General features: G+C 43.1%; 8 protein-coding genes across 11 annotated transcripts, besides 3 other annotated features; 4 read left to right on the top strand and 4 right to left on the bottom strand.

Moving 5' to 3' along the window:
* Window positions 1-408: 408 nt before the first annotated feature.
* On the top strand, window positions 409-1,859 carry TSTA_001760 (uncharacterized protein). The gene is made up of 4 exons (XM_002487717.1): window positions 409-828; window positions 895-956; window positions 1,029-1,405; window positions 1,463-1,859. Exons 1-4 carry the CDS (start codon window positions 630-632, stop codon window positions 1,815-1,817), a joined length of 993 nt encoding a protein of 330 aa, XP_002487762.1. The 5' UTR covers window positions 409-629; the 3' UTR covers window positions 1,818-1,859.
* A 172-nt stretch (window positions 1,860-2,031) lies between these two features.
* TSTA_001750 lies at window positions 2,032-3,967 on the bottom strand. Of its 4 annotated transcripts, none has more exons than XM_002487715.1 (4): window positions 3,926-3,967; window positions 3,382-3,862; window positions 3,014-3,287; window positions 2,032-2,950 (listed from the first exon to the last, which is right to left on the bottom strand). In XM_002487715.1, exons 2-4 carry the CDS (start codon window positions 3,606-3,608, stop codon window positions 2,204-2,206), a joined length of 1,248 nt encoding a protein of 415 aa, XP_002487760.1. In that variant the 5' UTR covers window positions 3,609-3,862; window positions 3,926-3,967; the 3' UTR covers window positions 2,032-2,203. The 4 variants fall into 4 exon arrangements, with proteins under 4 accessions (XP_002487760.1, XP_002487759.1, XP_002487758.1 ...); XM_002487714.1 differs by having other exon boundaries at window positions 3,382-3,739; window positions 3,867-3,945; XM_002487713.1 differs by lacking the exon at window positions 3,926-3,967 and having other exon boundaries at window positions 3,382-3,651; window positions 3,741-3,834.
* Window positions 3,968-4,509: 542 nt separating this feature from the next.
* On the top strand, window positions 4,510-6,053 carry TSTA_001740 (glycerophosphoryl diester phosphodiesterase, putative). Its single transcript, XM_002487712.1, has 5 exons — window positions 4,510-4,629; window positions 4,684-4,776; window positions 4,833-5,017; window positions 5,086-5,427; window positions 5,479-6,053. Exons 2-5 carry the CDS (start codon window positions 4,728-4,730, stop codon window positions 5,932-5,934), a joined length of 1,032 nt encoding a protein of 343 aa, XP_002487757.1. The 5' UTR covers window positions 4,510-4,629; window positions 4,684-4,727; the 3' UTR covers window positions 5,935-6,053.
* A 1,163-nt stretch (window positions 6,054-7,216) lies between these two features.
* Window positions 7,217-9,229: a mobile genetic element.
* On the bottom strand, window positions 7,283-9,319 carry TSTA_001730 (uncharacterized protein; the record flags this gene model as incomplete). Its single annotated transcript, XM_002487711.1, has 4 exons — window positions 7,283-8,560; window positions 8,735-8,863; window positions 9,034-9,093; window positions 9,251-9,319. The coding sequence occupies 4 exons, from the start codon at window positions 9,317-9,319 to the stop codon at window positions 7,283-7,285; spliced, it is 1,536 nt and encodes a 511-aa protein (XP_002487756.1).
* A 1,765-nt stretch (window positions 9,320-11,084) lies between these two features.
* Window positions 11,085-12,860: a mobile genetic element.
* On the bottom strand, window positions 11,173-11,921 carry TSTA_001720 (uncharacterized protein; the record flags this gene model as incomplete). The annotated part of the gene is made up of 1 exon (XM_002487710.1): window positions 11,173-11,921. A coding segment is annotated over one exon (749 nt), but the record flags the coding sequence as incomplete, so codon positions are not given.
* Window positions 12,861-14,840: 1,980 nt separating the features above from the next.
* Window positions 14,841-15,169, top strand: TSTA_001710 (uncharacterized protein; the record flags this gene model as incomplete). The annotated part of the gene is made up of 2 exons (XM_002487709.1): window positions 14,841-14,957; window positions 15,008-15,169. The coding sequence occupies 2 exons, from the start codon at window positions 14,841-14,843 to the stop codon at window positions 15,167-15,169; spliced, it is 279 nt and encodes a 92-aa protein (XP_002487754.1).
* Window positions 15,170-15,646: 477 nt separating this feature from the next.
* Window positions 15,647-16,943, top strand: TSTA_001700 (zinc-containing alcohol dehydrogenase, putative; the record flags this gene model as incomplete). Its single annotated transcript, XM_002487708.1, has 2 exons — window positions 15,647-15,732; window positions 15,821-16,943. 2 exons carry the CDS (start codon window positions 15,647-15,649, stop codon window positions 16,911-16,913), a joined length of 1,179 nt encoding a protein of 392 aa, XP_002487753.1. The 3' UTR covers window positions 16,914-16,943.
* An 80-nt stretch (window positions 16,944-17,023) lies between these two features.
* Window positions 17,024-17,045: a microsatellite.
* A 3,327-nt stretch (window positions 17,046-20,372) lies between these two features.
* TSTA_001690 (uncharacterized protein) lies at window positions 20,373-22,208 on the bottom strand (the record flags this gene model as incomplete). The annotated part of the gene is made up of 2 exons (XM_002487707.1): window positions 20,373-21,804; window positions 21,832-22,208. The coding sequence occupies 2 exons, from the start codon at window positions 22,206-22,208 to the stop codon at window positions 20,373-20,375; spliced, it is 1,809 nt and encodes a 602-aa protein (XP_002487752.1).
* Window positions 22,209-22,342: the final 134 nt, after the last annotated feature.

The following is a 22,342-nucleotide window of genomic DNA, read 5'->3' as shown; positions in this document are numbered from 1 at the left end:
ATTGCTGCTAAGCTTGAGAAAATTGCAATACTACGTCGCTCCTCTATATCACGTACATGGGTCTTGGGTGGCGCAGCAAGATGACGAGGCATTGGTCACTTCCCTAAATCCCTGGCACACGGTGAGGGTATACATATTACTATAGCATCTGCCCATATTTGTGTGTCCAGCTTAAGCCTTGTTTTGTCGATTGCCAGTTCGGTAACGGTTAGGTGCTGGCGCTATGATTTTTCTAGTCACTAAAACAGTCTTAGCGCATCCGTCTCGCTGCCAGCCCTAGTATTACTTCGCAAAATACGGAATGGGGCCGATTCAAAGAGGTTTGATGCTTCGGCTTAGCCGAGTTGCGAGGATGTTAAGTTGAGGACCTTAAGTATGTAGTATATCCTCCTCCTAGATTCCCCACATAGACTACTATCAGATTATCAAAATATCTACAGAATGAACAAGATGCGGACTTCCATCATTTGTAACAATTTATTACCGGAAAAGTTCCATCGAGGCTTCCCTGTTTCATCTTTGTGCTCTGCTGCTACTGTGTGCTGGGCAGCACTAAATTAAGTTTGTTTGTTGCAATATTATCACTGCAGTATTCATTAGCATTACGTTTATGCTTATGATCCATCACTATGGTATTGCAAATCTCAAACAACTACTTACAAGAAACATGCTTCATTCTCGCTATCGTGGGGATTGCGCTCTCTATCACAGCTACTGCGCTCCACTTTGTAGCTGTGCGCCGTGTTAAACACAGGCCTGGCTGGGAAGATTTGTTCAGTGTCTTGGCTACTTTCTTTTTTGTTTTATATGTGATACCGCTTCTATATCGTAAGTTGTTTCTGTCATTTATCATCTTTTATCTTGACCGTTGTGTTAATTACGTTGCTCCACTAGTCCTGTCATTGATGAATGGCAATAGCACATGGACAGATGAGGAAATCGTCAATATTAAAAAGGTAATCAATGTAGTTGCTATGCACCGATAGAAATAGGCGGCGTGCTGATTGCTCACCTTTCTCAACTAACAGGCCGGGTATGCCATGGGACCTCAATTCTGCATGCAGCAGCTATTTGCAAAACTAAGCATCCTCTTCCTATATTATCGCCTATTTCATGTCAACCAGCGATTTCTTTACTGTGTTCAGTTTCTCGGCATATTTCAAACCGCTTGGTCAATCGCCACCTATATAGCACACTATCTCGAATGCATACCGCCCAGCAAGCTCTGGAAGCCGACAATAGACGGCCACTGCATCAACAGTGCAGCGTTTCTTGCCGGTGGCGAAACACCTAACTCTCTAGTTGACTTTGCCCTTATTGCGCTAGCAATTTGGATGGTTCAAACATTAAGAGTGAAGACCTCAGAGAAACTCAAATTATTTGTGATATTCATGATTGGTGGTTTGTCGGTACCCCAATATCATACACCTATCTAGATAACAACCGCTAATCAATCCAACAGAGCTGGCGTCCTTGGTTTTGTCAAGATCGGCTATGGTTTTAGTGCCGTAAGCAAATCGAAAATTGAGGTGCTCGATCCTATCTGGGCAACGGTTCAACAAACATGCAGCGTCATTTGCTGCTGTGCACCTTTTTACAAACCCTTGATCCCTGATTTCGGAGTATTCAGATACATCAGTTCCGTAGTTTCGAAAAGTCGAAGTAGCAAGTCTGGATCGAATCCCCACCCAGACGAAATGGATATAAATCCGTTTTTCTGGGAGAGAAATAGGAAACATCAATGCGATGATTGGATCCAACTTGATGGAAACAATCCACAGAAGGGACTGTCATCGCATACACTCCCCCCGGTCTAGTCGGCGAACATCGTGCCATTATTTGATGTTTCTGCTGGGTAACAGAGCAGTCTAAGAATTGGTTAAAGAAACATGCTATTTGTCCGGTTTGCCATGCAGCTGTTTATGTCATGGAGAGAAATAACAAAGCAGTTATTGACCAACTTTCTTCAAGCAAGATCTAGTTCATTTGGTTACAAATTTGGTCGTCTGGGAGGCAGCAGCTCAGTCTATAGGAAGCGGCATTACTGGATTGGTATGAAAATTCTGTATCTTGTCTTGGTAACCACAACGGGATCGAGGCCTCGAAGTAGTGCAGTATGTAAAATAATCTTTAATTGTCCATTCTTCTCACCCTGGGTTATCGGCAAGTTGTTGTAGTAATACCCGGGTATGTTAAAAAGCATTTAAAACTCCCTACTCTCTCCAATATTACAAATATCGAACAGCCCTGTCTCAGGGAGTCCACTTTTAGTCAACGCTTCCTTGAGCAACTGTGGTGGCTCCAGCACATTTTCTTCTGCTACGGCCCATGTTCCCCAGTGTATACCCATGGCTTTTTTACACTGTGTGTCTTTGAAAATCTCAACGGAATCATACGGATTCGAGTGCACGGGGCTCAAAACGTGACGTGGCATATATGCTCCTATTGGAATCAGCCCAAGATCAAAGGGACCCCGAAATTCACCGATTTGCTTAAAGGCTGGGCACACAGGAAGATGCGCTAGCTCCGGACCCCAGTCATCAACACCTTTAGGCAAGCGTGGAACTGCACGATAACCGGTATCACCAGCGAAGTATACTGACTTGCTACCAGAAGCAATTGACCATGAAGCCCACAACGTGGCTGCTTTATCAAAAGGGGAGCGCGCAGATGTATGTTGGCAAGGGAGACAAGAAATCCTCGCTGTAATGTCGTCATTCGAGGGATCAACTGTTGGAGAACTTGTGACAGGTCTTTTCTCTGTTGATTTAGACAACGTCAATTCCACGTCCTCCCACCAATCGAGTTCAATGACGTTATTAATACCGCAGTCCGCAAACCATTTTTTAAGACCCAAAGGGACACAAAATTGGACGGATGGGTGATATTTTTGGATTTCTAGGACGGTGGGATAAGAAAGATGGTCGTAGTGGGAGTGGCTTATAATAACCTGCCCTCGACAGATGCGTCAGCTATAAACAAACAGCGCAGCGAGGATATAACGCTGACTTACACAATCAATAGCTGGTATATCGGAGATGTCGCATGGCCTAGGGGTGAATCTTTTGTGACCTAACCAGGAGAAAGGAGAACAGCGGTCTTCGAAAACAGGATCGAACAGAACCCGTAGTCCGGTGGGAAATTCAACATGGTAGCAAGCGTGTCCCAGCCAGGTTGCACGCAGAGTCTGTGGATTTGTTCTTGATGATAGAAACGTAGGTTCGACAACTGAGACAGTTGGTGGTGTAGTATCAGGCCTCTGGCTGTTTCCGGACAAAAACTTGTGACTATAAAGGCCATGTTAGCTGCTCAAGATATATATATCCCAGCTATTGTAGGAATTCCTGAAGACCATCAAAACGGAGCGAGAAAGCTACTCACTGGACCATGGCCTTGAATATTTCGGGAAAAGAAAAATCATGAGCACTCTTCCATGGATTCCTGAATCCCTTCACCTTTCCCCTGTCTGTCGTATCTCGTAACCAATGGCTCTTGTCACTTGCGGTATCCGGTACCGCACTCAAAGCGGCCGGCGCGCTAACAGTAACAGTATATCGAGTGTCGGCAATGCCTCTACTCTTTGAACCCATGGTTCTATGTATTGGCATTCCCGTATTAATAAACGTTTGAGGGCGGATGCGCGGAAGTACGCTGTGGAAGAATATTCAGGGGATGTATCGCATCGAATGCTCATAGCAGCTTCTCACGACCGCTCAGCAGGTAGGAGGGGAGGAACTGACTGGGACATCGGCAGCGGGATTGTATTAGTTTGTTGCGCAAATCAGAGGTCCTTACGAAAGCCGGGTGTATTGGTGTATTGTCTTTGCTGTCCTCATCTCGTGCATAGTAAACGAAACAGAACCTACCGAGCTTCCGTTAAGCTTAGAAATAAAGCCTCCTAAGGTCAGCAAATCCATTCACTAACTTAGTGTCCAAATGATCTACGGGTTAAATTCCCATCGTGCCCGGGTCTCGTGTTCGATAGTGGAATTACGGAGTAGGTATAGTTGAATACTATTTTTGGTGTCATCACCGGTGCTAACTAGGTCGCAGTCCCAATCAGCGTACGAGAATGAGCCAATAATAGATCTCAAAATAAGGAGATGACCCTGGTGAGGCACGGGCCGTGGCCCCACTCAATACACGTCCGTGTCTTGGTACGGTAACGCGCTTGTATAGCGCGTATTCTGTGTACACAGTACAGTAATACAGCCCATTACCACAAGCTCGGTAAAGTTACTCCGTCGACCACACTTAGGCAGCTGTTGATCACAGGTAACTTACTACAGATATGCACATATACGTGTCTTGTATTCCCAGGTACAGAATAGCTGCATATAACGCATAAGCTTGATTTGCACCCACCTAGGGTCCCACAAGCCTGGACGGTCTGGTCACACCAGTTCGGATAGCTTATTGCTCCGACTACCGACGGCACAGCCCAGACAATTGCCGTCACGTGTTAGGTGGACAGTCATCTCTCTGTTATCGGGTATTTGTACTCCAGATACATGTTTAATTTCTCTCTCTGTTCTCTCAACAGTATGGTAGACAGTTACTAGCAATGTTTAATTTCGTCCGGTGATCGTTATATATCCGCGCGAATTGTTCCCCACGTTTTGCCACCTGGTACAACCAGTCATTAATCTTCAGTTACACTATGTCAAGCTAATCCAACTCAAGTCAACTCAAGTGAAGCGGGAATTTTTCAAATACGAAACCTGAAAATGGCCGAGTCCATGCCTTTATTAGAGAGGAAGATGGAGATCCCTTTGCGTAAGTCTCTAAACGGCCACTCTAACTACCTCAACAATAACCGACAGCTTTTCTAGCTACTTTCACATTTGCGAAGGATACTCCCCAGGGAAAACGTCCTCAGGCCATTGCCCATCGGGGTTATAAAGCCAGAAACCCGGAAAACACCATGAGTGCATTCAAAGACGCAGTAGAAGTAGGTGCTCATGCTATTGAGACCGACGTACGCTTAACGAAGGACGGTGTAGTGGTTCTTACCCACGTAAGGTCAATCCCACTCGTTGAATTCACTTCACAGCGACAAACACAAGCTAAATGTATGGAACATAGGACCCTAGCCTCAAACGATGTTTTGGACAGGACCGGAATGTCGCAGACTGTACATGGGATGATATTAAGACTCTACGCTCAGTGCAGAAACCACACGAACCAGTGCCAAGATTGAAAGATCTTCTGGATTATCTAGCAACACCGGGGCTGGAAGACATTTGGTTGTTGCTTGATATCAAGGTGCTTGTACCGAGCCTGATGCAAGCCCTGGTGGGCGACAAGGACGTCCAGAAGACGTTTGACGATTATGCCGATGATCTTCATAGGTCGATTGCAGTTACGCTGGCAGATGTGAAGCCATCACGCCCATGGAATCAGCGTGTGGTAGTTGGGTGCTGGGCTGTAAGTCTTTTAAAGCATATACGCTTTTATAAAATTATCTAATGGTTGTAGGCGAAATACCTCCCTCTTTGCACAAAATATTTCCCTGGTTATCCTTTAACTTACATCGGATTCGGCATAGACTATGCCCACCAGTTTCTGAAGGTTCCTAATGTGGGCATCAATATGTTTTTGATGTTAATAGTAGGGCCGCGTGGACAAGCTTTGCTCCGGGAGGTGAAAAAGAAGAGGTCGGATCGCTCAATACTTCTGTGGACAGTAAATGGAGAATCTTGGATGAAATGGAGCATCAGGCAAGAAGTCGATGGAGTAATAACTGATGACCCTAAGAAATATCTGGAGGTTTGCAAAAATTACAACGAGGTTGAGAAGCTATATCATTCTTGGGAGTCTTGGAAAGCCATTTTCTATTGGCACATGCGCAACTTAGCTTTCGGTCTTACATTCAGATATAAACACGGGTTCTGGGTCGATTTAAAAAAGGTTACTGGAAACTCAGGGCGCTGAATCATACCGTGAGAACATAGTGTACGTTTTAGAAGGAATGGTAAAGGGTATTCATTCAGAGTTAGCTAATGTTCTATACCCCGGAATAACTTATTCCTGCTGGAAATTCCAATTATGTCAAAATATGACTTGAATATGAGCTTATAAGTAAGAGAGCATGTAGCAGGAAGTGAATTGGCCTTTGGGGCCTGGAGACTTTGGTATTGAGTGCTATCGAACTTGCTTGTTACATGACACTGTGACGCATGAATGAATGAATGAATATGTCAAATTGGTGGGACTACGCCAGGCCAATCTTGAGTTATAAAGAAGCTTGTGAGCTATACTTCATACGGTAGCTTACAATGACGATAAAAGAATAATTGATTAGCAAGATTGTATCTGTTGAGTTCTGTCTATCTGAATACAGGAGCTTTTAAGGCAGGGTTTATACAGATGTTTTTGGTGAGCTGAGTTGTACGGATCCCAGCACATAGAATTGACATGAAATGTGATCTATCATGAGGGGTAATTTGGGGGGCTATAAAACAGAGCTTTTGATTGACTGCCTCATTTGACTGCGTCTGGATAGTCTGACAGGAACGCTCCGTACAAATTGACGTTCTATCCGTAACGGAAATTGGAACTGCTGCAGTGGACGTGATAGAATAATAATAACATAATATGTACGATTAGTCAAAATATGAACACATAGGATGAAAAATGATTCCATCACTAACGTGGACTACCACGTCAATCCTATGCGCCTTTAATACTATACCGTATCTCCGAGATAGCTAGGTAATCCTAATACTGGAACGCGTGTGATCAACTTATTCTTATTCTTATTCCTAGTCAGCGCCGTGAAAGATCCGCCTTACATACTCTTCGTATATTCTTTGTTCCTCGAAAACCCTACTACCGCTCGAGACAAATCAAACAGAATCGGTTTTCAATTTCAGCTATGTTTAGGTACCTGAGACTAGAGCTCCGAAACGAATATGAATAATATTCATATTCATGAATATTTGCGAATATGAATAATATGAATATGAATTAAATGAATATGAATATGACCCGTATTCATATTCACTAAATTCATGAATATATGAATATTCATGAATATCCACAAAAGATGAGGGAGGCAGCTGAATCTTGAACTCGCTCCTAAGATCAATTTTGAATAGTTACTTACAGAAAAACTATATACAAACAGCAAGCTTACTAAAATTCGATGAAAACCCCGTTTCCTAAATCCTAAACATTTTTATACCAAGTCCCAGCATTCTTTACCATATTATCCCTTAAGGAACATCAGCCATCTAAATGTCTCAGAATTCAAGCAGTGTCTCCGAATACCCAGAACATCTCATGCGTTACTAAACAATCTCTTAACGCCTACTTCAGCAGACAGAATAGGAAGATAGTCTTGTATAGCTTTCGACATTAGGGGGTAGTTAAAGGCATTTGCTTTCCACCATTTCAATATCCAGTCAGGATCCCCATCTTCTATTATACCATGAGACCACATCTCGGGGCTTGAATCTAGGTACCAATCAATGTCTGATATTATGTCTGCAGATTGCAGAGGCTGGATTTTTTTGAGCTTTTTCCATAATGTCCCTGGCATACCTGGTGGACGCTCTGCGCTAGAGGAAGAGGTAGGGCTTGCAGGATATTGTTTCTTAAGATATTTATGTATATTAGAAATAATCACATCTGCATCAGACTTGCTCATTTGAGCTTGGATAAAGGAGGTCTTAACCCGTGGATCAAGAATGGCAGCCATGTAATAGATAATATTAGAATCCATCTTCTTGGTGAATTTATCCATTTTCCGGATTCCTCCTTCAACAGCATTTTGAACCTCCTTAGTAATCTCTTGAAAGTCGTCTTTGTTATTTTTGATATCGTCAAGAATATCATTAAGACTCCAGTATATTGGAAGGCTTTTAGTGATGCTTAGGCAATGTTTCGAGACAGAGTTGGTATGGTCCCAGAATGGCTTCAGGACCTTCTGAATTTGTCTTAGTGTTGACCAGTCACTATCTGTTGGTTGCATTTCTTGAATGTCTGGATGTTCACGAATAAATTGAGTGACTTCTTTTCGAAGTTGAAGAGCTTTAGAGACTATATTGTATGTTGAATTCCAGTGAGTGTTAATATCATAATTAATTTGCTTATAGGGAGAGATATCCTTCCATGCCTGCCTTCGCTGGGGGCTGTTACTAATCCATAAGGCTAAAAGACGGATCTTAACAATAGCACCTTTCATTGAAATCAGTGTTTCAGGTGAATGATCCTTCTGTGATGGCATCTCATTAAGTATAACATGTGCATCACGGACTGTACCGGTCTTTAAGGATACCAGAATATCCTTACAGATAAGATTCAGTATATGTGCAAGACATCCAATGAAGCTATTCCGACCCTGGAACCGCATAAGTGGTTTCATGCGGAATAGACTATCTTCCTTGTTAAAATCTTTTAACAGGTCTGCATGAAGATAATCGTAGAGTGTTAGATTGTTTCTAGCATTATCTCTGGTGATTGTTAGAAGCTTATATTCGATTTGAAACGCTTCAAGTACACTTTTGACAATTGTAGACAGATTTTCGCCAGAGTGCAATCCATTAATCTCTTTAAACTCAAGAAGATCTTCTCAAAGCTTAAACTCTGGAGTGAGCTAATGGCCGACAATAGTAAGAAATGATATCTGGTTATCTGACGTCTAGATGTCAAGTGAAAGTGAAATCGATTGGCAGGTATCAGCTAAGTCCTGCTTTAACTGGTTCCTCCAACTCGAATATTTACTCTAAACTTGATTTCGAAGAGTATCTGCAGTTTTGATAGGATAGTTGGCATTTAGACTCTTAAGGAGTTCTTTCCATGTAGGATGTTCAACAACTGTAAAAGGCTGCTGTGTTTCAATCACCCAGCGAAGAAGAGCCTGCATGGGATCAAGTCCAGACTTAGCTGGTTCTATGAACATATTAAGAGGCCTAGCTGGAGGTGTAATTGTGTTCTGTTTAATATGGTGTTCTTTGTAAAGGTGTGTAGCTAAATTGGTCATAGCACCCTGTCAAGTAGAGTCCTTTGATGACCAATTGCATCGCTTACACAAAAGAAGTCTATCATTTCTGTGATGGCCTCCTTTAGGACACCATGTAGTCTTAAGGCCTATAGCATCAAAATAGTTGGCAGTCCAGCTAGTACGTGATCTCTTTCTTTTTTTCGTTGGAGTCTCGTCGAACTCACTCTCTTGGTCCAATTGAGAAGAATTGTCTGAATTCTGTTGAGAAGACTTTAATCCTTGTGAAGCTGATTCAGATGGTACCAAACTCAGTTTGTCGGAAGATATGTTTTGGTGAGGTGCAGGCACAGGCTTATTAGATAGAGTAGACATATCAGAAGGTAGAGATTTAGGGGAGGAAGAGTCAAGAGTATCTGCTTCATCGCGCCATGGAAAAGCGTCAGAAACTATGCCATTATTCAAGGCATTATAATCGCGACGAGGTCTCTTTCGAGTTATTCGAGGAGATGAATCATGAGAAAAAGCCATGAGAAGAGGGTATAAACAAAGCTCTGTAATAAATAAGGAACAAGAAGGAATATCAAGTGAAATACTCGGAGACAGATATTTGGAAAAGAGAATTAGGAATCTGGAAGAGCCTAATTCCCCCAATTTATATACTAAACAATATTTAGCTTTGTCCGTCACGTAGCTACTTAGTCTAATCCATTCCTAGCTATGATGTAAACAAAAAAGGTAAACATTATGTTAAAGTTGAATATATGAAATGTAATAGTGCTAGTCATATGTGTTATACGTGACAAATGGGTGGAGAAATCATTCTAGAGAATTTCAAGTAGACTTGCCGCTTGCAAAGTAAGAAAGCGTTTCCTAGAATGCTCTATCTAAACTACACATCATGATTATATAGGCCATGCACTGAATTAATGATTGAACTTAAGAACTTCATATATATATCTTCTCCTTGAGCCAAGATTCTTGTTATTTTAAGAAAAGGACCTCATACTACTAGTACTATATCCATACTTAAGAGTGATTAGTACCCTTATGGCTAATATAAGATAAACTGAAGAAGCTCGCATCAAATTTGCTGATTCTGTGGCGGTTAATATGTATCTATGTAGGGCACGGCTGTTTGCCGGCGCGGAAAAATAGTCCACCCGGAAATATTTATGAATATGAATATGAATATGAATATGGTCCATATTCATATGAATAATATTCATTTTAATCATATTCATAAGTCATGAATATGAATATGGTCAATAATCATATTCATTTATTCATTTCGGAGCTCTACCTGAGACAGACTAAGCCTGACGGGCTCTAATGAGACTTGGCGCATCACTTGAACCTCTCACTGTGATTGCTTGGGGGGGGAGGGCGCTTGCAATGTGGTATCTGGGCGTCCCCATCGCTGTTGGGGTAACCCTGTCCCTTCAGCAGTAAAATCGAAATCATCCTTGTTATTGCTAACCATCTTCCTGCCCCTGTAGCCCCCCATGGTTGTGGTGAGAGACGACGACTTCTCAGATGCTGTTGAAAGGGTTGAGAGTGTAGGATTCCACTGAAGTGTTCCTAATCGTACCCCTCCTCTCGAAATTATGGAGAATCATCCAGACCCGCGGCAGATGTTGGAAGAAATAAATGCTGGATACAAACGCTTAGATCGGTCTTGTGCGGTGTTTGATTATTCATATGGTGACCCAGCAGAAAAAGGCTTGCAGGTGTACGTGTTTCCGGACTCCTTTGCGCACCTTTTCCAAGAAGACAACTCCGGCCTTTTGACCAAATTAATAGATACGGCACCGACAAAGCGATTTGAAATCTACGGTAATTTGACTATCGTTTGGAACTGGCACTAGTGGAAAGCTTTGTTAAGGCTGGGATTGATGAAGAGACAGACACCAGTCTTTCTGCGTGGGGTGAGTCACTGAGGTCATGGATATCTCTGATGATAGGGTACTTAGAGGTTGATAACTAGGGGTCTTCACTATCTGCCTATTTGCCGGTTTTGCCTATACTATATCGGCGACTATACTATATAGTCGCTCATATGTATGCCTAGAGAATTAGAGATCGTTAGCTAAGAGAAAGAAATCAAATGCCATTCTAGTTCCTAATCAAGTGCCCCAAAGTCCTTTAGCAACATAAGTGTTCTAATTGTATCTCCTGTTATTGAATGCCTGCGGATCCCTAATATATCCCTTGCAACATTAAATAACCTCTCGACTGCTACTTCTGAGGCTGGGATTGCTAGATAATCCCTTGCAGCTGCTGCCATCTGAGGAAATTCCTCCCTATGTAAGCGCCACCAGTTGCAAAGCCACTGAGGGTCTGAAGTATCTATTAGTCTAACACGAGGGGTATCAAAATACCAGTCAATGTCAGACACAATAGATAATGATGATTCAGGTTCTAACCGTTGCAGCATTCGAGATCCAACATTAGAATGAGTAAGATCAAGAGTGATTTGATTGAATATGTTAGGTGTCGGCAATTCACTTCTTATAGGTGGGTATCTCTGATGTAAACTATCACGAGTAGCTTGAAGAATCAGATTGCCAGCTTCCTTATCCTCTAACTCTTTTAGAATGAGATCTCCTTTAACCCTGGGATCTAGAATCAATGCGGTGTAGTAGATCTCAGATTCATCCATAAAAGTATAATATTTCATATACTTTTTCAGACCTTCTTTCAATGCAGAAGCAATATCAGGATCTAATTCCTTGAAGGGCCCTTGTAATTCTGAACCTTCAGATAGTAGATCGTAAAGTTCATAATAAACTGGGATAGCAAGGCTGATTTGTGGTCTCCGTTTTGACACAAATAATGTAAGTTCATTGAACTTAGTGAGTATGCGATGAATCTGAGATAGACGTTCCCAATCACTATCGGTAAAGGAAGGGATATCGGTCTGTAATAATATAAATTGATTGATTTGAGCTTTAGCCTTGAGGCCATCATCAAGCATCCAGTATGTTGAATTCCAACGATTTTCCACATCATATTAAATATATTTTCCCGGAAGACTCATATATTCACAGACTTGCTTCCATTTTTATCTCCTTTGAGGACTGCGGTTGATCCAAAGAGTGAGAATGCGAAGCTTTGATAATGCTGATTGTGCTTGTATATATTCTCTATTTTGAATTCTATCACAGATAGTGGATGCTTCATTTGAAGTGCCAGATTTCAAAGCTTGAAGGATATCCTTGATGATTAAATTTGGGATATGAGCTAGACAGCGGATATAGCTATCAAGTCCTTTGAACTGAATTTTCTCTTTATCCAAACATGTCTCACTGAGAAGATGGAACAATTCTGAAGCCATAGTCTCATTATTACTGGCGTTATCACCCGTAATAGTGATTAGCTTTTCTCCGAAGTTCAGTTCAGAAAGTGTAGTCTGGATAGCAATGGCAATATTCTCACCACTATAAACTCCTTGAAGCTCAGTGAACTCTAAGACTCTTTCTTTATATAAGAAATCCTCTGTGAGCCAATGACCAATGATAGCAAGAATTGGAAGATTATTTTTGCTTGTCCAAATATCAATAGAAAGTGCAATTGATTTACAAGTCAAAGTTAATTCTTGTATCAAATCTTGACGCTGTATATTAAGGTTTTCATCAAGCTGACGCTTCACTGTAGAACTGGATTCGAACGGAAGCATAATTCCTGGGATATCTTTGAAGATCTATCTAAATGACTGTCTTTCAATTGTTGTAAAGGCCTTGTTATCATCAATGATCCAGTGAATAAGATTCTTTTTGAGTAATTGTTGAGGTGTGAGTGACTTTTTAGCTAGAAGATCGAGGATACTAGGTTGCTCTTTTTGAGTGGTCCTGCCACTAAGATGATGAGGTGAAAAAATTGAGTGTTTTTCAAGATGCCGTTGCATATTAGTGGTAGATGTTTGGCGTTGCGAATCTGTTGTTTTCCAGGCACATTGTATTCCAGTCTTGCTATCAATATATGCGCATTGAATATCTTGATCTGCCAATTGCAACTTCATGGTCCTCTTCATTATCCATTCTCGACTCACTTGGGTGACCTGAAAGTAATCCCATAACCAATTTGTAATAGGGGCAGGACGCGAACGTTTCCGGGAGCGATATAGAGGTATGTTTGAGGAAGAAGAGTTCGGTATAGTAGTCGCACTAATAACTATCTGTGAAACTGATTCCAAAGATAGAATTTCAGAGGAAGGGATACCAGTTAAAGAATTAATCTCAGATTGAGCTTCTAATATGTAATCTTCAGGTAGGGCTTCATCATCAAACCCATCATTAAGTAAAAGGTAATCTGGTCTGTTTTGGCGAGTAACCATGCGGTCAGGGGTATTTGTAGCCATTCTGTTGTGTACAGAACAATAGATATGAGCCATAAATTAGGGATGAAAGGAGATTTGTAACATCATAATCGGTAACTAATTGGGTTAGGCATTTTAACACGTGATTATATTTGACTTTCTAATATTAGCCTATATAGTATCGGCTAAGCCAATTTTTGACTATATAGTATAGGCAAAGCAAAATCTTTGCCTATACTATATAGGCAAATATCGGCGAGGCCTTAGGTTTGCCGATACTATTCCCGATATCTATATAGTATCGGGAAGAGCCCTACCATTCATATCATTTGTACCTATCATGTCCTAAAATCATCTTGGATTCGATTTTAGAGTGTAGAGAAAAAGGAATATAGCGTGTGACCTACTAAGCCTAGAGGAACAGGGGTTCTGCACATCACGATCTATTTCCATGATAAGCTAGCAACTTCATTTTGAAGCACTGAATATCTTTGGCCACCATTACTGACATAGGCATACGAAGCCCAGAAGAATGGCTCCTATAAAGATGCCAGCCTTGTCCCAGGTTCACCGAATCTTGACGGACCAATTCAAGTCTTTCACCGGTTTCAGGCCCTGGATAATGGGCAGAGGAGCATACGATACTACCGGTGTAAAGAAGCCTGGCCAGCCGAAGCCCCCGAAATAGCTCCTACATTCGTCTCGCACCATTTCAAACCAGACTGCTTAGGCAGTTTTTCAGAATCAGATATACGACCACGATGCACAGCCGATATGTCCTGCTTTCCATGGCTATCATTCTTTTTATTTTGGCCTCAGTGGCTCCTTTCCTTGAATGACAAGCCTTCATTGGAGAATGACCTTGTTAGTATCCCTGATCCAACGGGCTTGCTCAAGCGTCTGTCTGACTGTGCGCAGGAAGAAGGCATTGCGGAAATTGGTCTTCATGACAAAGTTGAAATTGAAACGATTGCTGCTGCGTATGAGGGCGATCATTCTGCCTCTTTTTGGCTTCCTCCTCAGAGATTCAACGATGTCCCTAGAGTAAATGTCTATTACAAAGCTTTCGTACGTCTTGATAGCAAAGACTATAAGTTTGAAAGAGATGGAAACCTCCCGTGGTCTGCCAAAGGAAGCCTCTCAGTGCTCTTTCCTTACGAGAACATAACGAGAGTCCGGGTCTCTATTCCATATGCGGAGACGAGGACTCTGATTCCCGACCTTCCTGAACTTCCGCCTAACATTTTTGCGGCCATTTCCAATTTTCTGCTCAGAAAATGATCAGCATTGTATTTAGTTCATGTAATCGATACGTTCAGTTTCTAGACCATATGTAGTATAGTTGTATCAATACCCACGTAGTTTCGAGGGCGGATCGGGATATTCAAGGGGTCGGTGGGCCAAGGCATATCGATGCTCGCGAAAATACAATATTTGTGCCGCTCTTTAGTTGGGAAGACCGCATTAGTGGACTGGGATCCCAAGCACGTAGAAGCGATTTGAAACTTTTTCATCATCAAACTATCTAGCATAAGCACCAATATCACCACACATCCAAGATCCAAGCTCTCCAGCAAAATGCCTGTTGTCTTCCAGGAATATTTCGAACAGAAATTGCGTGAATGGGCACTACAACCTGATCTTGATTTGGAAGGATATGAACTCCTTCCTCTACATGTCCCCCTATCTATCGAGGTAAGTCAATTTGCCTATTTGAATTATCATTTACTGAATTATTATTCTAGACGCACTACATCGACGGAGTTTTCTGGGAGAAGTCACAGCTAAGAATGCAACTGGACTTTGTTGCAGGCCGCTTTTGGCAAGGGGGCTCGAGAAAAAATGGATTATACCCGACCACACCTTCAGAAAGATACCAGGAGGAATGGCGAATAGTGACAGATTGAATTCAGCTTTGAAGGAGCTGAGCGTGGAAAAACTTAGATACTTGAGTGTAGAAATTAAGCAGAATGGCGGCGGAGAATTCCTTGGTGTGAAGGTATCGAAGATGGCGAGATGCTTAGTTTCAGTCTAGCTCTTGACTAGCTCACTGGTTTTCAGAGGTGCAGATAGCCCTGTGAAAGACGAATACATGATATCAATGCTTAGTATAATGCCTGTCCCACTTCTTATTAGCAAGGGCGGATCACCAATAGTTGACGCAGTTGTCCTCAAATTAGCTTGGCTAGCTCAACTTACATTTTTTGTTGAATCCATATAAACAAGGCGCCGTAAAAGCAAATTCACTCGTGCTCTTAGCAGACGACATCAATTAAAGATACGCTCGTATGCAAAAATATAAATGGACCTCATTGTACGTAGAATTGATCTCAAATTTTCTTATCGAGTATAACTTTTACCTATTTGGTGTAAGGAACTGCTTAATGCGGGATTTTACTGTCGTTATCAAGCCCAAATCTAAATCCCCATTGGAAAGAATGCCGTGGGGTGGAGCGACCTCTCGAGTGGCGTGATCGGCTGATCTCACTGTCTCGTCCACCTCTACGTGCACCATTCACTCACTACATCTGTTTTTAATCTATTAATACATAACTAAGGCTGTTCTCAATAAATTCTCCTTTAGCACGCCTTTGGCGAAAGATCCCTCCCACAATGCAGGCCGTTCGTCTTCATCCTGCTCCTGCCTCGTCGCCTGCATACTCCCCTTTAAACCCGGCTCCGTCTTCTGCATTACATCTTGACAAAGATCTGCCTATCCCTAAGCCGTCAAAACCAGGAGAGCTTTTAGTCCGCGTCAGGGCCGCAACAGTGGTTCGAGACATGTTAACATGGCCTGAGACGTATGCCCATGATTACCCCATTCTCGGAAACGACTTGTCTGGAGTCGTCGTTGAAACTTTCTCCCAGCAAAGCTCGTTCAAGCCTGGTGACGAAATCTTTGGAATGACTGATGGTGAACGGCCTTGTACATGGGCAGAATACTGTATTGTTATGGAGGATGAAGTAGCCTTGAAACCGAAAGGTCTAACCTGGGATGCTGCAGCCGCAATGCCCCTCAGTGCGCAGACTGCCTACGAGGCATTATATGATCATGCAGGCATATCCGTTCCTGTACTAGGGGATAATTTTAGACCTGGTGGCCGTCGTTCTCTGACATCTGAACATAAACAACGCCTATTGATCACCGGTGCCGCCGGAGCGGTAGGAATCTACCTGGTCCAACTGGCATCTATATCCGATTTGTACACTGTGGCCGCAACAAGTTCAAACGCTCGCAACAAAGAGTTCCTGCAGACTCTCGGTGCCGATGAGACGGTGGAGTACAGTGCTCTGCTGGGCGGGAACAAAAAGAGCTTTGATGTTATTGTTGATACAGTTGGAGGGAGTACTCTATTAGGGTGTTGGGAAAATATCAAAGAAGGCGGCACGATCATCTCAGTGGATTCTGCAAGTTACGATTTTGTCGCTGATCATCAGAAGCGCTCTTTAAGCAAGGAAGGAATCAATGCATTGTTTTTCATCGTGAAGGGTGGCAAAAGGTCTTTGGAATTCCTAGCCCGGCTTGCAGAATTGGATATCCTGCGCCCTTTTGTATTACAAACGTATCCTCTTTCGGAGGTGCGACAAGCATATGACCATACAAACGGGAGGTATTCTGGCCGAGGAAAGGTCATTCTCACTATAAACTAGGTGATTGAATTGAGAACGGCACTTGAATCACTGGAGACTCTTAGGTCGGGTAGACATAGGCTTTCCTTTTCAAGTGGTTACCATATTCAAGGCCTAAACATCATGTTGGCTTTTTTTTTTTTTTTTTTTTTTAGAAAATAGAAACATGATTTATGACTGAAAACTAGAATTTGATAATGGCCTGGGCTGGCCACCCTATTTTACAAGAGATTGATTGATCCGGATCATCACAATAGTCTAACTAAAACACCTAAGTGTAATCAACTGTGTTAGAATTGACAGCGAGATTAGCGTCGTTTTCTCTCTAACAACATCTAGGGTTAATGTTGTTCATTGTAGTAGTAAACTTTAATATATCACAACTAGCTTTTTATACTGGATTGCGCTGAAGATCGGACAGGTTATTTCCGGGTGTAGTCCAATTGACAGCAATCTATTCCCTCTGATATTATATTATTTCCGTCAGACTCCAGGCACATGATTTGGCCTGCTCTGTTTGACCAGGGAGACATCCTCTGACGGAGAACGTGAAAAGTGCACTATACAGAAGTATGGAATAAAATATGAATCTTGAATATATAGGCAGTGATAGGAAAGGGAGACACATGCAATTGGCGTACATAAGATGTGATATAATTGCCAGAGGATGCAGGGCTGTTGAGTGGATGTCACCAGCAGTAATAGATCGGCTGATTGCTATTCACGGCCACTCTAATACTCAATTTCCACTGGACAATGTACTGCCATCGAGCCCACTGTCATTATCAAATGCATGAATGTGTTGCGGTTGCGGCTGCTGACACTGATCAACTTGCCCCGTGAATATCGCAGCATTCTCATGCGATTGTGAGCCAGATAGACTGTCATTTTGTGATGCTGCACCCCAAGATCACAACTCAGGAGCAGTTAGGAGAGAAGAAAAAAGATGCTCTGGTGAAGTGATTATCGTGTATTTAGAGACAGCTTGCTGGTAGTACTGCCATGATTGTAGTAACGGGATTTGATCATAACTGAAATACACATTTGTACTGGCTAAACTCAAATCGTGCATAGAAGGAAAACTCAAAGACAACATTGTATCAGAGAACTGTAACGATTTTGAAGGGGAAATAGAGTGCTTACATGTCAATGAGGCTGCCTCCATAGTGCTATGTAATCTCCTAGTGTTCACGTCGATTTGCAATAGTGGTCGAAGGAGGGGAGAATGAGTCAGACGGAACTGCACAAAAAGTAGGTAATTTTTGGTAAAATGACTTACAACCCTCTGTAGCCACTCCATTAGCCTCCCTAAATTTCAATCGCTTTTGTTCAGACTTATTGCTCGGTCGTCCCATTTGGCTTACGGTACTGTAGACACAGTGGGCGCCCGCGTCTCTGCACCGTTCGCATAACCTGTCGTCATTGATGCCCGTTCGCAGGCATCGCTGCTTTCTCTTGTGACAGTGATCGCAGGCCAGTCTCAAAGGACGTTAACTCAACAAGAGAATTATAATATTGACCGAGTAACGATGGGCAGGCTGCGATTGTTGACTTGTGCAATGGCAGATGCAATCTCGTTCCGGGATAGAACAAAGACGAGGTAATGATGGTGGCAATATCCAGGTCTTTTATTTTCAAACAAGACACAACGAATGATTTTTGATGTTGATACTGAAATAATAACGATGATCTTGATGCTTTTCTTAGCGTTAGTGATGGGAGATGATGATAGATGATTTGCGTCGAAGTTAGGAATAATGTATTTAATTATGCGCGAAAGCTCTGTAATCAAACAGTCCGCTCTAGCGGCTCGGTCACCAGTGAGTACTTTAAAACAAACCGTGCTTACATCCATATGCCACAATATTTTCCTAATCAGAGCGCATTCCATCAAGTTTATGGCTTGTTTACTTCGCTCCTATCAAGCTCAGACTCATGTGCCGAGGCCACTCTCTGCACACTAACGAAATCGGTTAATTGTGGATTCGGGCTCGGTAGTTTTCACCCCCAAACCAAGAATCGTACTTCGGATCCTAAAACCGCGAAGATCTTGTGCCTGAAAATGACCCAAAACTGTGACTTGCTTCAGCTCCAAGGGAAAGTGGTTGAAATTTAAGACAAATGACGTGGTTTGGATTATTTTTGGCTTCAAATCTTACCGTCCCTACGCACTTGTCTAACTTTTTCAGGATCAATTAATTTTGGGTCTTCGATTCTCAGCAGCAAGCCTTATCGCCCAAACCCCGGCGCAGAGGGTTCTATGATCCTCATATTGGAGTAAGTGGCTTTATATATCGGCGAGAATAACGACCGATATGCCGACGCATTTTGCCAGGTGCCTTTCCGCGTTTCAAAGTGTTCAAAGATCCTCCGCCTCTATTAGAAGCCGTTCAGATGTAACGTATCCCACATCTCAGCCGGAACAGCCGTAATTCCATAGTGAAGCACCAAGTTCTCTGCTTCCTAGGCACAATATGAATAGGGACGCGTTCTACTGGGCGCGCAGAGTTACTCAAGCTCTAGACTCCTTTGGAAAACTTCCAACTAATAGGCTGCGAGCAGGTGCCGGTTCAGCCTATCTGCAGTTTGACATATTATTGTTTTGTATTGTATTTCATGAATATAGACGTAATTTTCATTGATCACAATTCACCGCAATTTAATATGGTGAAGATTAGTTAATCAAATGAGTCTGCATATTAGAAAATTAGAAATTTAAGGTGCAGTTGGAAAATGAAAATACGTTATACGAAGAATAGTTGAGACTATTCCCAACTATTGAGATAAGCTACTTCGTAGTGTGAATATGTCATCCTGGTCGCCTTGTCCCAGACAGAACGAACAGTTCAATGTGCTATGCTAAAGATCTAGGAAGAAATGCAGAATAGATGTTATTGTGATGCTAGTACAGTCTGTATATGATATCTCAGTATCTAAGAGCATAAAAAGCAAACTCAATAATCTGGTCAAAGCAGTGCGCAATTGCAAGCAGGTTAGAATCGATTCCGGAGAAGAAGCTGGCTCATCATGGTCCTAAGCGATTCCAGCTCGCTTTTCATTCTCCATAGATCGTCGCTCTGCTGATTCACACCATGGATGCCACTCCCCTGTGAGGCACCCCTCGTGGCTGGGTTGTGCCCCACAGAAGAATGGAAGCCATGTGCTTCTAGCGGGCGATCAGCCAGCTACTTTGGGAGATCTCCCATAGGGTCCTATCTGCATTCCGAAGAATTAGGAAACAATAAGTGTCTATTCGAACAACTATGGAATCAAGGAAATGGATCGCTGAAGAAGCAATCGGCAAAACAGAGAACAGCAAGAAGCAGCAAAAATGTTGAATATTCATGGAGCAGGGCCGGAGCCTATGTTAGGGTCAGGGTGAGGACGAACCCTATCAGGAAAAATTGAAAACCCTCCTGTTCAGGACTATTCCATAACGATCCTCCCGACGTCTGACCTACCTATGTATGTTCCTCCAACTTATTCACAATTGGTTACAGGGCCTGACGATACACCCCAAAACCTCAGCTCATCTTCCTTCCCCATCTGTCTCAACAACTCGTGCAGCTTATCTTGAATATGTGCCAGAGCATCCCCATTACCCCAAACCATGCCACCACTGATCCTGGCTTGTTTAAGCCAAGCAACTGCCTGGCCCAAGTTTCCAGCACGCTCGCACGTCTCCGCAATGTCCTCCATCGTGTATACTGCGCACTCATCATGGTACAACGGGTCTGGCTCTGAGGTATCCAGCCGCTGCTGTCCTATGATGTCGAAGCATACACTCAGAGCAGCTTCCCAGTCGCACTGGCGCGTATACACATGCTCAAGCTGGCGCGAGAGCCAGCGCTCTTGCAGCGAACCGGGTGCTTGTAAGGCGCGAATGGCGCGTATACCGTCACGGGTCACTCGTAGCGTCTCGGACAAGTCACCACTGCGGCGTAGAAGCGCACATAGACGCTTGGTTGCGAGCTGTGTTAGATCATGGATGGGACCTAATGTAGCGCGAAGTCGCTCAGTGATGAATGTGAGCGCGCGGAGCGCGAGGTCGTTGTCACCATTGTCGTTCTTGAGCGCGTGTAGTACGAGCGCGATTGGGTGATTGCATGATAACTGAGTCCTTGCTTGTTCACTCAAATAGACGATCAGATTCTTTCGAACCTCAGGGCACGCGGTGGTGTTGATGGGTGACAGTGTACTCAGCAGCTCGATTAGGATAGTGGCTGTGCCCTGGCTCATGGTGTAGGTTGTGTCCACTGTTGACTTCTTGAGAAGTTGGAACGCTCGAACCTTGCTCCGGCCTGCGCCACGTTTATCCCCCTTTGAGGCCTTCATTAGGTATATGGCTAGGTCTGTATCCTCCCAGAACTTGGTCTTCGTTATGGTTGGTGATGCATCAAAATTTCCCACTGTGTAGAAAGTCCGGATGCTGAAGAGGACAAATTCAAGATTTGCATTTGGGAGGGTGCTCGTTGATACCTGGTTAGGTCCAGATATGATAGCGGTTTCAAAGCGCCCGGCAAGATACCGACGTAACTGTTCTGCTTTTTGCTGGGAGAGGCTTTCTCCTTCGGGTGGCGTCTGAGTGCCTAAGGTTGATCCTGAAATGCTATCTGAATAGTGGTCTGGCCTGCTATTCAAGCTCCAGCTGTTTTCGTTCAATCCGTCCGCAAGTGATAAATTCTGCTTCTCTGGATCGATGAAATAGCCCGAGGTTTTGGACGTAACAGGTGTTGCTCGGTGCATCGAAATAGTGAAGTTCTGAAAGTCGTTTCGCAGTAAATCCATCTTGGCTTCGATATTGGAAAACCCATCCCTTGAGGTTAGATCGTTCGCTATGACGATCCCCTGTGTGTTCACTTGCACTTCTAACCCGACTATTCCAAGCTCACGAATCACCTCTAGGTTGAGCCTGTTCAGCCTTTGTAACCTTTCTGACAGCTCTTTTTCGACTTTCAGCGACAGGACTGATTTCCACAAACGACGAACCGATGATGCCCTAGTTCGACTACTGCCCAGTAGAGGTGTTAACATCTTGTGTATATCTTGCAAAGCAGGATAAATCGCGCTCGTAGTTCGAGAGAGACGCTCCTGTTGAGAAGGATCTAGGTTATGGAAAAGCTTCGATCCTTCATTACAACAGTAACAAAGGCGTGATATGGAGTCGTCCACTTCGTTCAGGAGTAAGGCAAGCCTTTCGGGCACGTCCTTCAGATCATTCATCAGCTTGATAGTAGCAAGCAGTGCCTGTGCAGCCGCCGATACAAGCTGTATTCCAGCCATCGCACTCCCAATGACTGAGAGAGGGTCGACCATCGCGAAATGATATAACTTGCTCTTTGTATTAAGCGGAACAGCCTTGAAAGTGAATGCTGTGGAGGCTCGACGATAAAGAAATAGGAATACGCTGCACGGTTACCTAGCCCCGTGTTATACGATATATTAAGGTA

This window comes from Talaromyces stipitatus, genomic scaffold (assembly GCF_000003125.1).
Source record: "Talaromyces stipitatus ATCC 10500 scf_1105507295517 genomic scaffold, whole genome shotgun sequence".
Classification (NCBI taxonomy): domain Eukaryota; kingdom Fungi; phylum Ascomycota; class Eurotiomycetes; order Eurotiales; family Trichocomaceae; genus Talaromyces; species Talaromyces stipitatus.
The sequence above is the reverse complement of the archived record's forward strand: the minus strand, read 5'-3'. Positions and strand labels throughout refer to the sequence as shown.